Source organism: Lissotriton helveticus, chromosome 8 (genome assembly GCF_964261635.1).
Source record: "Lissotriton helveticus chromosome 8, aLisHel1.1, whole genome shotgun sequence".
Taxonomy (NCBI): Eukaryota; Metazoa; Chordata; class Amphibia; order Caudata; family Salamandridae; genus Lissotriton; species Lissotriton helveticus.
The window spans coordinates 1,262,049,795-1,262,071,811 of NC_136069.1; the positions used below are offsets into that span (position 1 = coordinate 1,262,049,795).

A 22,017-nucleotide genomic window follows, 5' to 3' on the forward strand; every position below is an offset into this window, starting at 1 on the left:
GCATCTTCTTTTCAGTAGATTTATTGGTGGAGTAATGTGTCATTGTATAATAATGTGAGGTAACCTTACAGAGTGTGAAGCTAATGAGATTCTCTTAACCAACCAAAGAGTTACCCTTATGCTTTACTGTACCATTGACAAAAGAATGTGGTTTATTGTCCTTTTTCCACAGCTGAGGAGTGAAAAGTAATTTCTTAAAGTAAAAGTGGAATGTTTTCTCCTGAAAGAAACTAATGTTGTATCTTGTATAACTTGAATCCAAAGAGACATATTATTTTTTATAAAAGGTAACGGTATTTTTCCAAACAGAGGTGTTGTGTCTTTATTTTAGTGGTTCATCACTGTGTTACTGTGGGTGAGACTTGTAAGTACTTAGCCAACGCCTTGAGTTAGCTGTAGACCACTACTGTGCCAAGCTACCATATGTAGGCTTGGGTAATCTAGGTCCAACACTGGGTGATCAGGGTTGTCATGTTCTAAGGTTGCCAGAAACTATTCTCTCCCAATAAGAGGATATTCTAGTGGCACTATGAGCTAGCTAATGCAAATAGGCTAACCTACTCGGTGGGGGTGCTCAGAGTTAGTCTGCCACCAATACTACAGCTTATGTTATCGAAACGCACAGGTCCTGTATGGGTAATATAGGAACTATACTACACTACCCTCTGGACCCTTTCTCTGTTACCTTCCACTTTTGACTTGAAGGGACTATTTTTTATGCATCTTTCAACATTTTATGTAGCTTTCTACACCCCTAGGGACTGCATCGCTTTTTTCGTTCTCTTTAAGGTTTCACCCTTTATTTATTATTATTATTTAGATTTTGTTCTGCTTGTGAAGGCACAGCAGACGCACACTGCTAGCAGACAGCTCTTTTGAGATTTGCTTACCCCCACCCTCTTACCTGCACAGTGTAATCTTAAGGCTTTTTGGGGCCCGGGCAAGACATATTTTGGGGCCCACTGTTTGGAACGAATATGAATTTTATTACCGTTTTTCTGATAACCAAACTGGCATCACGCCAAAGAATATTATACTTAAACTTTCACACAAAAAACTGCTGAAGTATGTCTTGGCCAGGACCTATATATCCTTAAATTGCACTGGGTAGAAAGAGTCATAAACAGAGGCAAGAATAGAGAGTTTCAGATCAAAAATAAATAAAAGTGAGACAAATTGATAGAAACTGAGAATAATCACTTTACAAGGATGCCCTTTAGAAGGGGAGGTGGCTGGGCAATTGACTACTTTGCCAGTGCCTTAAAAGTCTATGTCACTGCGCCTTCTACTTCATTTTTAATTAAAAAAAATTCAACGGCCCGAGCTCCACACTGCCAACAGGCACTTGTTTCTGTGCCATTTCACAGCATCTCACCCCTAGGTTAATATGTTTATTGAACTAATCCAAGACAATTGTCTGCCATCAACTCGAGCACAAGAAAAGCAAATGGGTGGATCAGCACCCTACAAGAAATTTCTGAGAAAAATGTGCTAAACTATGTGATGCAAGGTTGGTAAGCCTGTCAGATTTATTTTCCATCTACAAACAGCGAGTTTAGCCCTTTTACATATTTAAGTACAGCATTGGAGGCATATATACGTTGTCAAATACCCTTTGGCTATCATTGTCTGCTGATGTATTCCAAAGGACCATACAGCAGCTATTTCCTGCACTACGGGCTCTACTATAGTCGCACCATTGTTCCCTGTCTCAGTGTCTGTGTGTTGTGTACTATCATCTGTGTTCTCTGTATGTATCTTCAGGGCAGAGTGCCCTCTTCTGCATCCTAAAAGCATCCAGTGTCTCTGCCCAGGTCTCTAAATCCTCCATATTTTTTTCATCCCTTCTAGACTGCCTGATGTGCGTCTCCTCTGCTAATGCCCACTCAACTGTACCCCTACTCAGCAGTGTTATCTAGGGGGTCTCTTTTTCACAGCCACCCCATGCATCTCTTAGCAAGGACCAGAGCAAATTTAAGAACTTACTCTTAATATTCCCCCTCTAGGTTTTTTTATTATACCCAGGATGCAATGTCATGGTGCGTTCTCTAGGTCAGTTCCAGGCGCCGTCCCCAGTCTTGTCCCTACCATTGCACAAAAAGCATGCACTGCTGGGCACATCCATCACTGTCCTTCCCACGAACATTCTACTTAGTTTTATTGGCATCTGTTAGATCCGGTGAACATAATTGAAGTACATCAAATTTAACCTGGTGTTGCATGACATCTTTTTTTATCAGCTCACACGTCACCATCCATTCTTTGTCACAATTTTTTCTTTATCTGTCAGTAAGTCCCCTAAGTTGTCTGTCCATGCCTGTTTGACTTAAAGGCTCTCCTTAACCCTGTCCTTTTTAAGTATCTTGTAAAATATTGACACCAGATGTAGAGCAGATCCCACTCTCAGCATCTTATCCAGTGTCTGTGACTGCTCAGAGGCTCCAGGGAACTATGTCCAGATTTCCCGTTTTGACAACAGCTTGAGTGATCACAATCCACCTTAGTCACGTTTTCCAGCAGCTAGGGTCTTTGGCCTTCCTTGGAAAGTGTTTCAAGTCCATAATGTTTTTCCTACTGTGCCACTTGCGAAAAGGAGTAACCATATACAAAACTGCATTGGTCCTTCTCCATTAGGAATAGTCCAGCCTGGAGTACCATGCCGAATCATCTTTGCTCAGGAAAACAAGCACACTCAGACAGGTGTCAGTCTTCTTGAGCTACATCAGTGAGGTGCAGTTTCAGTCCTCTCCCGCACAGAGCTTCAGAACCCAGGTTTAGACATACCAATCAGACTTACTGCATAATGCTGAGAAAAACAAAAGGAATGAATCTGCACTTCAGCATTGAGGCCAACAGGACCTCCAATTTTGCCATACTGTAGGAACTGACCAGTCCCCACAAGGAACTGATCCCAGGCATCTGGAAATGTAATGAATGCTCCCAATGGTACGGGTCTTCCAGTGTTCCACAACCGCCCTCCCTCCAGCGTACAACAGATCCTCACAGATATATTTAAACAGTACCAATGTCAACAAGTTCAACTCTCACACAAGGGGGGCATTTTATAACCATATTGATCACCCTCTCCCATATGTCAGCTCCTTGTCACACTAGGTTTTGGGCAAAGTGCTAGAAGGATTAATTAACAACCAACCAAGCTTACTTAGAAAAGAATAACATTCTGGACTCTTCGCAGTCCGGTTTTAGACCAGGCCATAGCACTGAAACGGCCTTGTTGGCAGTTACTGATTCTCTAAGACTGGCTTTGGACGCAGGAACCCTTCCATGCTAGCACTGCTGGAACTCTCCGCAGCTTTTGATACGGTCTCTCATTCTAGAACACGGAAGAGGCTGCAGGAGATTTGCATCAAGGGGACTGTGCTCAAAAGGCTCCATACCTTCCTGAACAGTAGATCCCAAACTATCACACTGGGCCCCTACACCTCAGGTAAGATGTGTTTGGATAAGGGCTCATGCTTGAGCTCCACTTTGTTCAACATATATACGGCACCCCTTACAAAGATTGTTGCGCCTTTTGGTTTTGGAATTATATCGCATGCTGACATTACGCAGCTGACTCTCACCTTTGATGCTAATTTAGATTCTACTAAAGATCATTTCATGAAAGGAATGCTAACCATCTGTGGGTGGATGTCTGACAATCACCTACAATTGAATACGGACAAGACTGAGATCATGTTGTTTGGCAAAGCCAACATTATGTGGTCTAATGAGTCGTGGCCCTCCCTATTAGGATCAGCTCCATCGCCCAAAACAATCTGCTAGGAATCTGGACATAAAAATCGATAAGGCCCTCTCTATGAAAGCCCATATTTTGGATACTACGGGTAAGTGTTTCCATAATATGCGACTCCTCCTCAGAATCTTTCCCTTTCTACTGCTCTTTTTGAGAATAACTTTAGTCCAAGCCTCATTAGTTAGCTGACTAGGTTATGGGAACTCTCTTTTGGCAGCAGCTAAGGAAATGCTAGTGGCTAAACTCCAAGTGGTACAGAATACAGCCGCTAGACTCATGTACAATCTTCCGCCGGGTATTCTGTCGGCCCCTTCATTGAAGTCGCTTCACTGGCTGCCTGTGAAGAAAAGGAGCATCTTTAAGATCTGCTGCCTTACACACAAGGCGATAAGGGGCAATGGCCTTGGCTATCTTCAAAAAAAAGTTAAACTGTATGTTCCCACCAGAAATTTAAGATCAATGGACAAAGACTTGCTGAGTGTCCCCCATATCCATTTGTCTAGATGTGGAGGGAGATCTTTTTCTTACCTGGCCCCTGTCTACTGGAACAGACTCCCCGTGCACACTTGTGCTTGTCCGAATTATTGCCAATTTATGAAACTATTAATAGCTTTCCTCTTTCAATAAACTCTTCATTACGTCTACTACAGTGTGCATCTAATTCAGGAGCGTTTGCAAGTTTTCCCACACATGATAGTGAGTTTAGGGTATAAACTTGACGGTATCATCCTTCGTTTCTCGGGTGTACTGCGCATGCGCGATGGAACAGTGTCTTCCATCGCGTAGTTTTCTCCAACATTACACGCCCCCCTTTTTTGGCGCACAATCTTACCGGCGGCCAGTATTAAAGGCTGGAGAACGATACCATGAGTTCCTCCCCTTCCGCTCGGCTCCCAAATCGGAGGTACCGACGGACAGGTAAGCCTCCTATCAGCCATTCTTCTGTCAACTTATCGTAGTTTTTCTCCTCTTTTTGTGAAGGGGTCATGCTAAGATTTATTCCATAGTGCCCTTGTCATATATCTGGGTACCTGACGACTCATGGTTATGGGTGTCATTAAATAAATGCAGGATGTGGGCTCGTTAGGGTCACTAAGTGTTGCTAGAAGAACATATCTGGTGGTCAGTATTGAGGTGAGGCAGATAGGTTGCTATCACACGTGTGTTGGGGTAGAAGTGTAGAGCAATTTGTTTGGGCACAGTTGAGCTGTGTACTAACTCTGTGGTCTTTCTACACCATAGAGCGGGGCCTCATTATCCCGAGCGCTTGCCGGGTGAGGTGAGGTTATCACCCACAAAAAGCTGGGTGAGTATCACTGTGAGGAAATGCCTCTGTGTGATTAAGCTACTTTGCTTCCTTAACGATGCTGAATGTAAATTGTTCATGCAGGTGTTGTCCTAAGCGGTTTTTGTGTATTCAAGCGTATGTATGTGTGATGTTGAAATGTTTCTGTTTCTTGATAGGAAGAAGACAAGCTTCTCTCCTTCCAGTGGACGCATTACCTACAAAAGTCCCTGGTAGATATGTACCTTTTTCTAAGTACATGCTTGATATTTTTCACTTTACACTTTTTCTGTAGTTGCAGTAGCCATTCCATGTTTAAAAGGTCCTGAAGAAAGCCTGGGAAACCCCCCTATTGGCTGAAACATGTCGACCGTCCTGCATAGCGCCATGGGGTAGTCTTACTACTTGGCGTGTTTTTAACTTTTGACACTCAGACTCACATTTGAACTCATTGCTGAGTCAGAGTAGCCAATTTTATTTATCACCATTTTTCGAGCACTGCACTTATTTGAGATCACTTTATGATGAGCCACATGCCTAGAGTACTGCCATCCATTCTCGCACCAGCACTTTATGGTCGGATGTGGTGTAGAATGACCAAGAAAATCCCACATGACGAAAACTCCAGCATAAAGGCTGGTCTGATGGGTTTGGTTCTGGCGCATGTTCCTCTAAGGCTTACGCACACGTGCATCCAATTGAGTTACAGCTACTAGCATAGTTACACACCATCCCTAGACCTGGTCTACTCTGCTGTGTGTTTATGCATTAGATATCAGCAGATGACCCAGTGCCCTAAATGTTTCTTAAGTGAGCATGTGTATTGAGTTCTGTACTATATAGCGGCATTGGGGGAGAAAAAATATTTCGCAATTGCGATTCGCCCTACCACTGAGAGTCAACGTGTTCCAGAAAGTGGCGGGCTGTGCTAGACCCTCTAATATCTTATCTGTGTTGTGGAGGCGTTGTTCCTCTGTTTTGTGTGCCACAAAAATTCCTAAATACCTAAATGTGATGGTTTCTCATCTTAGACCCAGATTTGGTAGTTCAGGCATATGGGAAGCACACAACTCTCTAAATGGGAACAACAATGTTTTATGACTATTGATCCCAAGACAAGTTACAGCTCCAAATTCATCTAATTTTGTCAATAGTTGTGGTGCAGAGTCTTCAGGTCTCCACAAGTAATCAAGGCCATCATCTGCATACAGGGATATCAGATGTGTGTTATCACCAATCATGATACCAAATTCTCTCATGGTTTTCCTGAGTTTTGCTGCCAAGGGTTCCATTGTCAGGGCAAATAACAGCAGGGAGAGGGGACATCCCTGCCAGTTCTTGGAGACCATCCCATCACTTCTAACTCTAGCCCTAGGGGCACTGTAAAGGAGCTGTACCCAACCACAAATGTTTGGTCCAAAGCCCATTCATCTCTGGACCTGTATCAGATATTCCAACCAAGTGTATCAAATGCCTTTGCTATATCTACAGATACCAGCACAAGTTCCTCTCAACTGTTCTCTTCTGAGTGTAAGACATGTGCCAATCTACGCAGATTCAAAGACATACTACGACCCGATATGAAGCTGTACTGATCCTCAGGGACCAATATCCTCACCACTGCACATAGTCTTTAAGCTAACATCTTACATAACACCCTTGTGTCCATATTGAGCATGGTCAGGGGTCTGTATGAGGAGAGATCTTCCAGTTCTCCTCCTTGTTTAGGCACCATACAGACTACTCCTTCTCGAAGTGTAGGGGGCAGCTCTCCCTCCTCTTTGTTTCCCCCTAGACCTGTAGCAGGGGTTATGTCAACTGTATTGCAAAACTCTGATTGCTTGTGCTTGTTTAGAAAGCCTTTACTTAGGGAAGAGCCAAGTTTTTAGGTTCGTCCTAAAGCTTATCAATTTTTTAATAGCTCCAAAGGAGTTAGGCAGACTGTTCCACAGCTGAGCTGCCCTGATTTGGAATGACCTCCCATCTTATCTTGCTTCCTTGAAGCTTGGCACAAACACAAGGTTGGCTGATGAAGACCATACGTAAGGATCGCTGATGTCTATAAGAACAACATTTCTTTGGAATTAACATTGACCCTATGCCATTCACAGATGTATGAACCAAGCATATAGCTTTAAAAGTGCTTCTTTCTCTGACTGGTAGCCAGTGAGGCTCCTTCAGAGTACCTGAGGCAGAGTCAAGTCTAGACTTGTTCAGAGCCAATTTGGCCGCCCGCAATGGAACCATGTCTAGCCTTTTCTATTGGCTGTCACTCTGAGCCTTGCACTGTACATCAACATGTACAAGAGATTCATGGCTTTCAGGTTCTGTTTAATGCCCATTAAAGATTTTCTTTGCATTTGCAATTAGTGAGTATAGTCCTGAGAGACAGCGATTTTGTGATTTTCATAGTGCACATCTCACACTTCTTGCGAGGCCTTACCTCAACCATTGGCGTAATCTGGTCATGGGTCCGAGTGGCGTCCCCATGCTCCTAGCGCCACCACTCACCTCAAGGCAATCCACAGGGAAGTAGGCCGATCGGGGTCACATCCCCGGCTGCAAATCCAATGCAATCCACCGGCCACCAGCGCACATCTGTGACAGGATAGGATGCAAGGAGGCAGGCTCTGCTCTGTCTCCACCCCCACCTTCAGCAGTAAGGTATACCCCAGGACAAGCATTCAGAGATGCAGGACTGATCTAAAAGTCTCTCCATGCCGCTGTGGTCCAATTCACCAGGTCAATCTGGTTGTGGATCCCAGCGTCTCCTTCGGCCCTAGGCCACCACCTCTCACCTCTGGGGTGAAGCAGGCCAAACCCAGCCACAACTCCAGCTGCCATCTTAGTTCGGCCGCAAGCAGCAGCAGTTCCCCCACCACCGACCACTGGTGCACCTCTACCCCGAGGGAGGATTCAAGGAGGCAGATCTGGCACAGTATCCACCCTCAGCATCAGCGGCACTCTCAAGGTAGGCCATGGTGCAAATCCGTAACCTGAGAGCACCGATAAGATCTCAGTAATGTTTCTCAGACCGAACTTGTTGTACAGCAGGTCCATAAGTGCATTCTTGTAGGCTGTATGGGTCTTTATCGAACAGGATTATGCAGGTTTACTACTTGGAGCAGCGGCTCAGCCATCTTGCCTGGACACACCCATGCTTGTTGACCAATTTTACTTTGTTTATCTGGTACTCCAGCCACACAGATATTATATCCAAGCAATTTTCAAATCTGGAGCAAGACAACTTGCTCCTTCCTTTGCTCCAATCAAGTATACACATAACTTCTCTTGCACAAGAGAATTACGCAGCATTGTCATAAATCGTAGACAGCAAGACTGAGCCAAAATATTCTAGGCCACAAGATTTAATTCTAATCTTATAGCATGTATTGTAGAATTAGCAGTTAAGCAAAACATTCACTTAAGGCAACGGCTCTCTTTTGGCTGCCACTTATCTCTCACATACACAGCAAGTAATGCCACTCGATAAACCGCTCGATGAGCTATTTTACCTTTAGTTCACCTCATCAAAGGTACTGGTGAGTAGCCTCCATATTGCCTGTCAAAGCACGGAAGAGCTTTTGACGTAGCTAAGAATTATTATAAAAGTTCACAAAAAGCAAACTGCTACCTTCCCGAGTAATTTTAACTCTGATACCTGACTGTTTGGGTGAAGAAGTTTCAAAGGAGCAGCTTTGCAATTAAGGTTTACAGAAATCCAAACAAACATTTAGGCTTGTCTGATGGTAAAGTAATTACAGGAACAAAAAAAGGATTGAGACGCATCAAGATATACTTACATAAGATGTTATCCAGGTCTCCTGGAGACAGATAATGTTGGATTGCTTTATTAAAAGCAAGCCTTTGTATCCTTAAAAGTAGTCCAGTAATATTCAAGTGAAGTGAATACTTTTCTTTTTTTTAAATGTGTTTTTATTGGCATTTGAATAGAATGGCACAGCAATGCATAAAAGAGTGAGACATATTACATTGTACACTAATGCAGTCAATTAGAACTACAATTCGCTACTGTTAGATCTGGCACCTTTGGCTTGGGACACCCCTGCATTTTTTGCCTTTGCCTCCTGTGTTTTTGCTGTGTGTTGGACTCTGCTTTGCTGGTCTAGATGCGTTGGGCACTTTGCCACTGCTGTTCAGTGCCAAAGTGTAAGTGATCCCTTCGTAAAATGTTGTTATGGATTGGTGTTTCCATGATTGGCTGATTTGATTTACTAGTCAGTCCCTAGTACAGTGCACTGTGTGTGCCCACGGCCTGTAAATCAAATGCTGCTAGTGGGCTGCAGCACTGATTGTGCCACCCACATAAGCAGCCTGTAAATGTAACTCTGGCATGCCATTGCAGAGCGTGTGTGCAGTCTGGTACTGCCATGTCGACCTGGTAAGTGCACCCACTTGCCAAGCCCTAACCTTACCCTTTCTTACATGTTAGTCGCCCTTAAGGTAGTCCCAAGGTACCCCTGTAGGCAGGGTGCAGTGTATGTGAAACGTAGGACAGGCCCTGATGTATGTGGCATGTCCTAATAGTGAATTACTGCCAATTTCGTTTTTCACTATTGATAGGACGGAATGGGGAGTTTGCTTATAACATCTTATAAACATAACTGCCCCTGGGAACAAGGTAGGAAAATAAAGTTTAGTATGCCTGAACTCAGAATTTTAAAATGCACCTTTTAGTGAGGATGATTTTTACATTCTGTGTTTGAAAATACCACTTTTAGAAAGTAGGTATTTTCTTGCTTAGCCATCCAGTGTGCCTCTGTTAGGTTTGTGTATTGCATGCCTGGCTTTTGGATGACAGGGGCTGGGGAGGGGCAGTGGCTCCAGAGAGCCTGATGAGTCGGGCTGGGTTGAATAGACCTGGGCTGCATTTAGAGTAGGGGGAGATTTCATTTCACCTGAATGGGCCTGGTCTGCCTTCCACAATGCTGCCTCCACCTCCTGCCAGGAAGCTGCAGCAGAGAGGACAGATCCGGTTTTGACCAAGCAAGGGCTTCTTTGCCACCAGAGAAAAAAGGTTTTTGTGGTATAAATATTGAGGCTCAGACCCCAGAACTTTAGATAATTTCTGGGAATCAAGAGAAACCTTTGCCAAGGAGAAGAGCCGGAGAAGTTGAGGAGGAATACTGCCCCTGTGCTGGTTGCTGTCTGGGGTTGGCCTGCAGTGGCTACTTGCTGCCAAGGAAAGGAGAAAAGGATGTTGTTGTTTACTGTGTTCCCTGCTTGAAGAAGGTCTCCAAGGGCTTGAATTGAGCTTGGCTCCTGTTCTGAAGTCCCAGGGACTCAAAGACTTCACCACCAGCTCCCCTGAACTTCCTTGCTGGGAGTTCTGACCTGCAAAAATGTGCCTACGTTCCTTTGGACCTCTAGAGATTGTTTTCTGCTGGACGCTGGAAAAGTAACACAACTTCGAGAAGTGAGATGCATCTGCACCTGTTTTCGGACCATCGCAGAAGAAATCGTTGCAGCTTCTGCCTCGGCTCGAGAAATCGCAGCACACCGCATCGAGTGCACCGATCTCAGAAGTCCGAGATCACCATAACGATTTCAACGCAAGGCCAGCTGTGCGGCTGCAAGAGTTCACACATCGTTCCAGATTGTAGCATTGCATTTAGGCGCAAAGTTTGTTGCATCGTTAGGTGATGCAGTAAGAAACCAACGCATCACCTTCCCACGCAGTAAGAAACCAACGCATCACCTCCTCTCCGGTAAGGAACCAAAACCAACGCATCACCTCCCCTGCGCTGCAGTAAGGAACCAACGCATCACATCCCCCAGAGCAAGGAACCAGCGCATCACCTTCTTTGAGTGTAAGGAACCGACGCATCACCTTCCCTGCAGCCCGTTTTGTTTGTTTGCGTGACGCATCCCAGGTATTTTGTGAGAAAAGTGTCTCATCTGCAATTTGCTTTGAACTGAACTATTTCTACCATCTGAAATTCATATTTTTATTGCTGTATTGTGTTTTTTTGTTTTTGGTCTTGTTTTGGTTTAGATAAAGATTACATATTTTTCTATACTGGTGTGGTGTCCATTTGTAGTGTTTTCACTGTATTACTGTATGTGTTCACAAATGCTTTACACACTCCCTCTGAGATAAGCCTGCCTGCTTGTGCCAAGCTACCAAGGGAGTGAGCAAGGTTTTTTTTAGGAGTGGATCCCCCTGACTAGAAGCAAGGGTCCCTATTTGGACAAAGGTACCTACCTCTGCCAACTAGAGACCCCCATTTCTAACAGCTACAGTGTCAGCTCAACGGGCAACAGAAAATACATGGCATCATATTATTGTGTTTGAGTCTACATTAGGAGTAAACATTGATCGAGTAACAATGTTTGTTGTTGCTCTTCCTCTGTATGTCTCACACTTCACAAGCCCAGCATGAACATGTGTTACCCACGATACTGGACTAGAAGTCAGTTGTCTGTTATGTGTGTCTATTCTCTTGTCTGTCAGAATGTATCGCTCAGTATATCTTTGAGCTACCAGGAGTTGTTGGGATGAGCTCATCGCTACCATTTCACCTAATAAAAACCACAAATCTGAACTGCATGTAACTTAGAATAAAACAAAAGGAGAAAAAAAGAGAGAATTAAAAAAATTGCGAAAGAAAACAACAGCAAAAAGAGAAAACTGTCCTGGGGGTCAGGATGCCAGAAAATGCACTTCAGCATGTCAGCAAAAGTGGGTGTATGGGGGCCCCAAAGGATCCCATTTGGCGAAAAAATCAGGCAGTCGTGCAGAGCAATCAACAAAACTGACACATCATCAAGGGGGGAGGTGTGGGGTGGAACATCCCCTCCTTCTCGCTTCAGGGCCGTGATCACTTCTCATAGGGGCCTCAGGCAGTGTCTCCATGACCATCTATGTTTATATCTGCACAGTCCAGGGGTGTCTATTGCTCACTTATGGTAGTGTGAGAGGACCCAGCTGTACCCTCATCCTGTGATGGGCCTTCTTCAGTCTCTCCCTCACAATCTACTCCCCCTGTTGTCCCAAGTCTCAAGTACCTCCGCCCAGAGGCCCACTAATGGGCATCTCCGTATCCCCCATGAGTCCTTTAAACAGTGCTCTCTCCTCCGCCCTGGCCCATACATCACCTTTTTCCCACACCACAACAATCGGACCTATCCTAGCCCACCACCACATCGATATCTGCCTCCAAGCTAATACCAGGGCCAGATCTACAAACCCGGTACCAACTTTGCGCTCTTTGGGTCTGGGAAACAATCCCAAGAGGCATACTTCTATTGTGCAGTACTTCATTGAGTGTGGAACCACTCTATTCCAAAATACTCGCAGCCTTGGGCAACTCCATGTCATATGTCCAAAGTCTGCTTCCAGCTCATACCTGGGGTGAATATGAGATGTTATTTCGCATGCCATTACTTTGCATGCTGTTACTACGCGGTTATTACTTAGCAATAACCGTTACTACGCAAGTTTTTACTTCGCATACCATTACAATGAAAGTGTTAATGTATGCGAAGTAAAAACTTGCCTTGTAATAAAAATGGTATGCAGAATAACAAGTCATATTTAAAAAAAAAATTTTAAACACAACACTCTAGAAAATACACTACTCTACACATCTAAAACACTAAAACACTACCAAAACACTAAAACACTACACTATCCTACACTACTGAAACACCACTACACTACCCTAAACCCTAAATCACTACCCCCTGCACTAACATACACATTCCCCTACTCCGCTCCCTACACTCATTCACTACCCACCAAAACCCCCAACACTACACACTAAAACAGTAAACTACACTAACACTACAACACTACCCTAAACCCTAAAACACTACCCCCAGCACGACCCTGCCCCTAGCCCCAGTCCTGTCCCTACTCCCAAACACTACCTTGCACAACCCCCAACACTACCCTAAACCCTAAAACACTACCCTACCCTACACTACACTAACCCCACAACACTACCCTAAACCCTAAAACACTACCCCCAGCACGACCCTGCCCCTAGCCCCAGTCCTTTCCCTACTCCTAAACACTACCCTGCATGCCCCCGACACTACCCTAGACCCTAAAACACTACCCTACACTAACCCCACAACACTACCCTAGACCCTAAAACACTACCCCCAGCACGACACTGCCCCTAGCCCCAGTCCTGTCCCTACTCCTAAACACTACCCTGCACAACCCGACACTACTCTACACTACACTACACTAACACAAGTACACAACCCACAACTCTACACTACACTAACACAAGTACACAACCCTGAAAGACCCTACACAGCCCCTGCACGACCCTACACAGCCCCCACACGACACTACACAGCCCCACTTACCTCTTACCACGCGTGGTTCCAATCTTCTCCCCCGTCCGGCTGCCTCCGTCGTGGGCAGGCAGGATATAAAGCTGATAGGGAGTTGGAGGGCAGGCACAGAGAGTTGCACCCGGAAAAGCAGCAGCAGACCCCTCAAATCCTCACTTGAGCAAATGGCCGCCGTGACGATCTCCAAGAGCAGCGTCCCCCCTACGCATGCGGCGTTAATATAGGCAATGCGTTGTTAAATCGCATGCGTAGTAACGCTTGCAAAGTAACGGCATGCGTACAAACACTAATGGCTGTTCACCACCTGGGGCAGGCCCATGGCTCCCCTCCATAAATGACCTGCATTCTATGGGGGGTCAAATAAGTTGTGTGTATGAAATTAAATTGGGCATACTTGAACCTAGTATTCCTGGAAATACGCCCAGGGCTAGCCACTATACTACCCCACTCCGGATCTAGTAGATTTCTACCCAATAATACCCCCCATATCTCCCATGTCCTCCCCAGTGGTGTCGTAGTCATCTCCTTTTGTGCACGATAGAGCCACTTCACCAGGTGTCAGGCAGAGCACCGGGACACCAGCGCCTGGAGGACAGTATGAGTTCTGGGCTCCTGTTGGGCTTCAGGCCACAAGTCTCCAAACGTCCGTACTAGAGCATGGTAGTTCAAAAACTGACCGGGGGAAGCTCTCATTAAGTGAAGTGAATACTTTTAGTATTTTTCTTGCCTTCACTGGCAAAGAGAAGAAGCAGAAGAGGGTAAGAACCCTCAATATCAGATCTTGCAATTAACCTAACCACTGCAGATTCAGAAAAATTACCAACTCAGTTGTTCTCACTAAAACCAGAAAGAGTAGAACAGTTGTCAGAAGTTAGTACCATAGTCTTTCAATGATTGGACAGGATGGCAACTTTGAATACCACAATGGGTCTGTCTGGGATTCTGTGTTAGCGAGCAAGGCATGTGTTAGTGGTGCAAAATGCCAATTTAAATAGATGGTCTTTCAAACTGTAAGTAAGGTAAGAAGTAGAGGGCCACTAATTTTATTAGGAAAGTAGTCCTGAGAAGGGAGTGGTAGAAACACTTGCGAATGATACCAATGCTCATTTAATTTCAGAGACAATATTGTTGTCTCTTAAGGAGCATGGTATCAGGATCAGTGTTTGGCACTGCACAGGCATCAAGCTACTATGGAAATTGAGGGATAGCTGCTCTAATGGTATAACATATTTTACAGATAGCAGTTGTGGAAGGCTGCCGTAGTGATTCACTGAAAGATATGGTTTTGGCACAGCAAAAAATCAAATGGCCTTTTTGTATCACTGAACAAAAGACAACTGTATTTATTTCTTGAACATTAGCAAGAGCATTTTGGCAAGAAGTGCTGTACACCACAACAGCATCCATGGTAGATGGCTAAAAATGAACTGTTTGGTAGTTAACGTAAACATGATAGTGGAACTGGTGCTGGTAATTGAGTGACAATGCATGGCATAACCTAAATTACAATGCATTACACACACTAATATATTTTAAAATCTGAATATCTACATAAGGATGTGGTTGAGTGAAATAGGGAGTCTGGTTGTTCAGGTTTAGTTGGTCTTGCTCAAGACTGTATAGAGGAATTTTAAAATTGGGGAGAGGAGATAGTTCACAAGTCAGTGGGACCTGTGGTGTGGTCAAGGCATGAATAGTCATTTAAATGATGGAACTTTGAGATGGTACAGAGGGGTTTGGATATGGCTAATAGTTTTGGTTTGTTGAGTGAAGATTGCAGGGGGTAAGTATCTGACTAGAATCTCGTTTAATCGTTAGAGGATAGTACATTCATAGTTTTGAAGACCTGTAATAGAAGTTTATACCGGTCCCTCTTTTTAGCAGATAGCCATCCTGCCTGGTAATAATACTGTGAGGTAGGCATATGTCTGTGGAAATTATACAGTCTTTGTGGTAGAAGTATTATACTTTATCCAGTGGCAAACATGAGTGCATGGGAGATCTACTAATTAACTGTTGCAGCTATCCAGCTTGCTGAGAACTAGTGCAGAAATCAATGTTTTGTCAGGGTAAAGCCATTCATTGCCTGATGGCCATGACATAGTTAGAAACTAATGCAAAAACAACAGTTGATGGACAGCGTGCAGAACAATGTCATACATTCACCCCAGTACAGATACCTGGGCCTAAATCCATCGTTTTTTTGCTCACCATGCCATTCCAGTTTGATGGAAGGAATGCAGAACAAATCAAAACATTCACCCCCAGTTAAGAGATCTGGGTTAAATCCACCATTCTTTTGCTCACCATGCCACTCCAGTTTAGACCTGGCCATATGCAAATCAGTCTTGACCCTGTGCCCCATGGGAACAGTCCAGCCCGAACTGCCAAGCCAGGTCCTCCCTGGACTGGAAACAAGCATCCAAGGACCGGTTTCGGGCTTTCAGCCCTCATCAGCCAGGATAGCTTGACTCCAGTGGCATGGAGAGCACGGGACTTAGCAAGTTTTAATGAGGCTTATGATCCAATAACTCCTACATTATGTACAGCAACTGGAGGAAATGGGAAATAACCAGACTCAGTTTGTAGCAGCAGTAAATTGTAAGTTGAGAAGACTTGGTCAAATACATTGTTGTTTTATAGCTTCTCCTTCACTGCCCATAGGTCATGACAGCTCAGTGCCCATTGTGAGCCCTACCCAACAGCAGACAAAACTATGATGATAGCAACTTTCATAAGATATAAACACACTCTCACTAACAAATTCTTTCATAACACCTTCACTACCTTCACCAAGATAGCTCACGAACACCTGCCTGGAAATTGGGACCAAAGCTGACCAGAAGGCCATTCTCCAAATCCTACTCATGGTTTAGGTGTAGCTGCTTACAGTGATAGTTGTGTTAAGGGTAGGGGAACATAAAAACATTGGAGGCCATGTATAACATTTTGAAAGCAGCAAGATATGATAGAGAACTAGCAGTGAAGTGCCTGAAGGTCGTTTGCAAGGCAAGTATTCTTTCTGGAGAAGAAAACACCTGGTTTTCCGCAGTACCCAGGGTGTGAGTAGCAGCACCTGTGCATGTGAAATATCTAGACATATAAAGCTGTAAGTTTGTATTTGAGTTTTGTCTGAGAATATGGTCACTGTAGTCAGACTTGTAAGGCTGAACCTTGGTATTTAAGCATAGCATTGCAAAAATAGCTATGTACGGGTTTTACTAGCCAAATGAAGCTGTATCTAACATATGATGGCTGCACCTTGCATATGACTGCAGCAGAATGGCATATAAGTTTGGGTTGCTGTTGGACTTTGCCCTGTCTGCAGGGTCATCCCCAAACATTTTGGCTTCACCCTCTTGTTTTGTGAACCCATATCTGTTGGCTTGGAGGACTTTGTGCACTTTACTACTACTAACCAGTGCTAAAGTGCGTGTTCTCTCACCTTTCAACATGGTGAATTTGGCTTACAAGTTACACCCAATAGTAAAGTGGACTTACATGTACCTAGGGCCTGTGAATTACCTGATACTAGTGGGCCTGTAGCAGTGATTGCACCACCCACTTAAGTAGCCCTTTAAACCTGTCTCAGGCCTGCCATTGCAGCCTATATGTGCTATCCTAAACTCCCATTTCAACCTGGCAAAATAAACCCTTGCCGGGCCTAAACCTTCCATTTTAATGCATATAAGTCACCCCTAGGGTTGTTCCTAAACAGCCTATAAGGCAGGGCACAGTGTATTTAAAAAGTGATGTCACTAACCATGTCATTAGTGATGTAATATGTGAAGTCATAAGCATTGCATTGCGGGGGCGCAAGTTATAGTTAGCTCAGGTAAATATAACTGCTCAATTTCACTGGTTTTGCACAGGTAAAATCTGAGCTTAACTAGAACATCCCTGGTTTTGTCTGTGAATTTCTAAGGTTTTTTGATTTCTATTTCATAACTATAACATTCCCTGTAACCTTTGTTTTTTTCCAGTGAATTTCCACAGTTTAAAAAAAATTTATTTCCTAACTGTAATTTGTTTAGGTTTAATTTCTATGAAATAAGCATCGTGCCAGTATGAATCCTGCCTTGTGTATTTATCCAAGAAGAGACCATTTTTGTGCAACACCTCTACCCAAGTGGAGTATTTTCTACTGGCTAATTAGTAAGTCTACTTCGTTAGGTAAATGTATAGTGCGTCTTCTACACTACAGTTGCACAAAGGACGCCGAGGAAATATCTCCAGTGACCTTGTGTGTTCGTAACTTTGCCAATGTGATTGTTCCTCGAGCGTCTTCACCAGATAATTTTACAAAGTGGAACTGTAGAGAAAACACACTTGGATGATTTGTACTTTGCAGAAGTAACTGCTTCTTTGTTTGGTGGAAATGCAATTGTATTCCTAGGCATGAGGATTGGGTCTTCAAAATCGATGGGAGATGTGCTGGTGGGGCCTTTCAGTAAGCTGTCCATCATCCTGGGAAAATGGTGGGAAAATGTTGCATACCGCTAATGTATATGGGGTGGGGCCAAACAGGCGAATCTTCTAGGCAATTTACATGCTTCTAGTTTTTAAAAGTTTAGGATATGATCTCTGGTCCCAGCAGAAGATGACAAGAAAGAACACCATTGGGGGAGCAGGGCCCCCTCCCCGGGCCAATTTTGGCCCTGGGAACCTCATCTCCCAGGCCCGGCCTTATACCAATGGGGGAGAGGGGCCACATGGCCCCCCTCCCCAGGCTGCTTTCGGCCCCAGTCATCCACCACCCAGGGGCCCGGCCTTTAATTTTATTCTGGTTTTATAGTAGAGGATTGCCCCTCAGGCCGTTTTCGCCCATAGGGACCCCATCCCATGGGGCCTGGCCATGTTTTTCTTGTATTGGAACTGCAGGGGGAGCCTGAATGCCCCCATGGTCACTGCCTTTTCCCCACCTCATGTGGGAGAGAGCATTGCTTTCAGACATAGGGAGCTGCTAAACATGCAGCACCTTGTGCCTGAAAGCAATTTGTCTGTTTCCCTACTCACTTGACAGCGGATGGAGAGACAGCTGAATGCTCCACTTCCAGCAAGCAAGAGCATTTTGTCAGCACTCGCTTGCTGGAAGCGGAGCGTTTGCTGTTACTTGGCAGGAGCGGTAAAGCTCCAGCCAAGCCACAACAAACAGCTATGTCCCGGGGTGGGCACCCCAGGACATAGCAGGAGGTGGCCATGGGGGGTGGCGGTCCCCAGGGCCATCTATGGCTCCAGGAGGGAGGCTATGTGGCCCTCCTCCTTTGCTGTTGTAGGGCCTGCCCCAGTTTGGGCTGTAGCCGTGTCCAAAGTTCCAATGGGAATTAACATGGGAAAAACGATCTTTGGGCCCCCCCCTTTTTCTCAGCCCCTGATTGATATATCACCAAGATACTTTCAAGGCAGCAGTTAAAGTGAGAATCATATTCGTTTTAAAAATATTGTTAGGATTTGTCAAATGTCACAAAAGTTATTGGCAAATGAATAACGCTTCTATGGAAACTAGGTCCTAACTATAACTACCTACTAGTTACTGCAAGTAGGTAATATGTGTGTGTGTGTGCGTGTGTGTGTGTGTGTGTGCATGCGTTCATGTGTGTATACACAGAGTCTGACACCCTTTACATCCTTAGCCCTGCAGATGGAGGTGATGCGCTCACAGCAGCCAAGACAATAATCTTTCCACAACTGTATAGCAGAAAGGATGCTCTTTCAGGACACATTGACATCTTGCGGATGTTAATTCATCACAACTCCAACAACACGTTTTAACCAACAGGCCTTGATCACATGAGAAATACCCAGAGTGTTTTGACATACTCAATGCTATGCTTCAGTACAAACCTAGGGGTTTTTAATTTGCTCGTAATCTGACATTTTAAAATGAACTTTGACACAGTCTCTTAGTTGAAGGCTGGACTAATGCCATAGATATATGTTACAGTTTGCCTACATCTGCTATTTCAGGATAGGCAGTGTATTACATATTTCTTTTGTTGCTTTGAAGAATATCCCTCTTTTACATATGTTGTCATATAATAGAAACAAAGAAGCAGAGATACTGACCTTTCTCCATTGCAAAAGCGGACCAGCAACTTGGCCCCATTTGCACCAAGTATAACAGCTGGCAAGAATGTTAGTGAAGATGGATAGGCCAGTGCAAGCACATGGCCCCCAGCTTTAAGAATGTGGGGCTGGCTGTATTTCCCGAAGATCCAGGAAGCTTTCTGTACCACTGTCATGCCGTCCAACCAGCGGATCACATACTGTCTGCTGTGGCCAACACGTGCCTGCACTTCAGCTATGGGAACAGAAAAAAGTGACAGCATCCACAATATTACATGATATCAGAAGGTGTACTTTTGAATTAGTATACATCAGAAAAGAATAACCACAGGTGAAATTAGGCAATGTACCATTGTGTTATTAAAGACACCCAAGCATCACTCAGAACATACTTCCAGAATATAGAAGATGTCAGTTATGTACGAAATAAAGACCCTGTTAAGTACCAGACTACCGAAGACTCTGCCTGTTATGGAAGGTTCACTGAAAGTCCATGTCCCATGCAGATATGTTCTACTCAGGTTCTGCTTACTGAGTAGGTAGGCATGGCTACTGATTACTTTGGATATGACCAGATTTTTCTGGTCTTGTTATGCCAGGCTTTCAGCTCACACCCCTCCCAGGACTCATGTCTTCATCCGGCGATCCAAAAAAGCGTTAGGCGGAAATTACATAGGGGGCAGAATAATTGCCAGCGTGGCAGGGGTTGCGTTCTGTACTACCGATTCAGTCAGGGTTTACCTGTTAAAAAGTACCTAATACTAGCCAATTTATTCCTTGATGGACACTGGGATGTTGTGCTATGAAGTTTTGGATACTGGACACTGTGGCAAATACAACACTATTGGCACTACCTGAAAGGCTCAGAAATCCTTCTCTGAGGCACTGCAAAACCCACAATAAGGTTTAGAGAAGATTCGGCAACCAACATTACAGAGAAGGGCAAACTATAAACTTAAGAATGTTTGCTTAGACAGCCACATAATTGTGGCCTGGTGGGAAATTGCTATAAAGCTATAACGTCGTACGGATTCAGTTTTAAAAATAGTATTGCGATGGAGATCTCTCTGTGGGAAAGTATAGGGATTTATTTTAAAGTTTATTAGTCTTTAATACATTTTTTTATTGAAATGTAATATAAAATATGCATAGAAATTAATTCTAAATATATATTCTTAACTTTGTATTAAAATTAAATGTTGCAGCACATTAATTCATTACATTAAGTGAGTGTTGATTAATTTAAAGATGTCAAATTAATTTATAAATAGTACATTTTAAATATCAATTAAAAAAATCCCACTCTCACTTATATTTTTATTTTTATTTAATATGTAATAGGTTTTGTTACAAATTATGTTTTAATTAATTTAAATTAGTCCTAATTTTTAATACAAATATAAGATTAATTTAATTAAATGTATTACAAATATGAATATAAAAGTTATACATAATTATTTTAACATGTATATATGTATACATTTACAAATGCATATATAAAGCAAGAGCCAGATTTACAAAGCCCTTGCGTTGCCCTTGCATCACACAAGGCAACGCAAAGCAACGCATGGGCTTAAGGGAGATTTACTAAGCCACACAGAGCCACCTTGTGTGGCTCTGTGTGGCTTACTAAATCTAGCGCAAAACACTGCCTTGTGTTACTCTGCCTTGGGAAGGCATTTCATGAGTGGAGCATGGGCGTTCCCATGCATTCACCCATGGATTTAGGCGCTTTCCCAGATTTACAAAGACTTGCAATCCTGGGAATGCATCAAAATAGTACCCCTTCCCAACAGAGGCGTAATGAGGAGAAATATCTTTATTTAACCACATCTCTTACTACGTGTGCTGCAAATGCAACACATGTAGAAAGAGAAAAAAGCATCAAAGGATTATTTTTGTGCAGGAAGGTGTCCCTTCTTGCACAAAACAATCCTCCATGTAATGCAGGCACTCTTGCACCATGGCGCAAGAGTGCCTTTGTTAGCGATAGGCAGCACTTTGGTCACCGACACAGGGAGAGAGCAGGAATGTGTCATATCTTAGTAGATATGGCGCATTCCTGAACTTTCCCTATCATGCAGTGCAGTGCAGCACGGTGTCTTGAAGCGTTGCATTACTTTTGCATAAATCTGCCCCTAAATGTTGAAATAATGTAATTATTTTAACATTAGTTCTTATGATGTGTTATTCTATTTTCCAGTCTCAACTGTTTACAATGGCAGAGTGTTACAGTACCTGTGAGTAGCCATGTTTGATGCTTAACTTACTCCAATGCTGGGCTGGAGTATTTTTACACCTGTTCTGACACCTTTAGGGCCGTAGTAACTTTAGAACGGTAGTTTGTGGAAAGCCATGGTCATACTTTTTGTGGATGTGTGTTTGGAAACGCCTCCTTACATTTTCCTAAGCTCCTCTCATTTAGTAGTAAATTCTCCCTTTTTTCCAGCTTCTCCCCCTTGCCCCTTCCACATTTACTAAATAACATACACCTACATGTGCAGGGATCGCCGCCACCCTGTAGCGCAAATCTTCAAACAGAAAACATGGGAGAACCGTGTTTTCCTCCCGTAGTTTT

General features: G+C 43.9%; 1 protein-coding gene across 1 annotated transcript in view; it reads right to left on the reverse strand.

The window, feature by feature from the left end:
- The window catches only part of VWA3B (von Willebrand factor A domain containing 3B), a 1,052,517-nt gene that overhangs the window by 11,664 nt on the left and 1,018,836 nt on the right, over nt 1-22,017 (reverse strand). Inside the window, exon 35 of the mRNA XM_078658240.1 lies at nt 19,440-19,674. Coding sequence (XP_078514366.1) covers nt 19,440-19,674 — 235 coding nt within the window. The remainder of the gene's footprint in view (nt 1-19,439; nt 19,675-22,017) is intronic.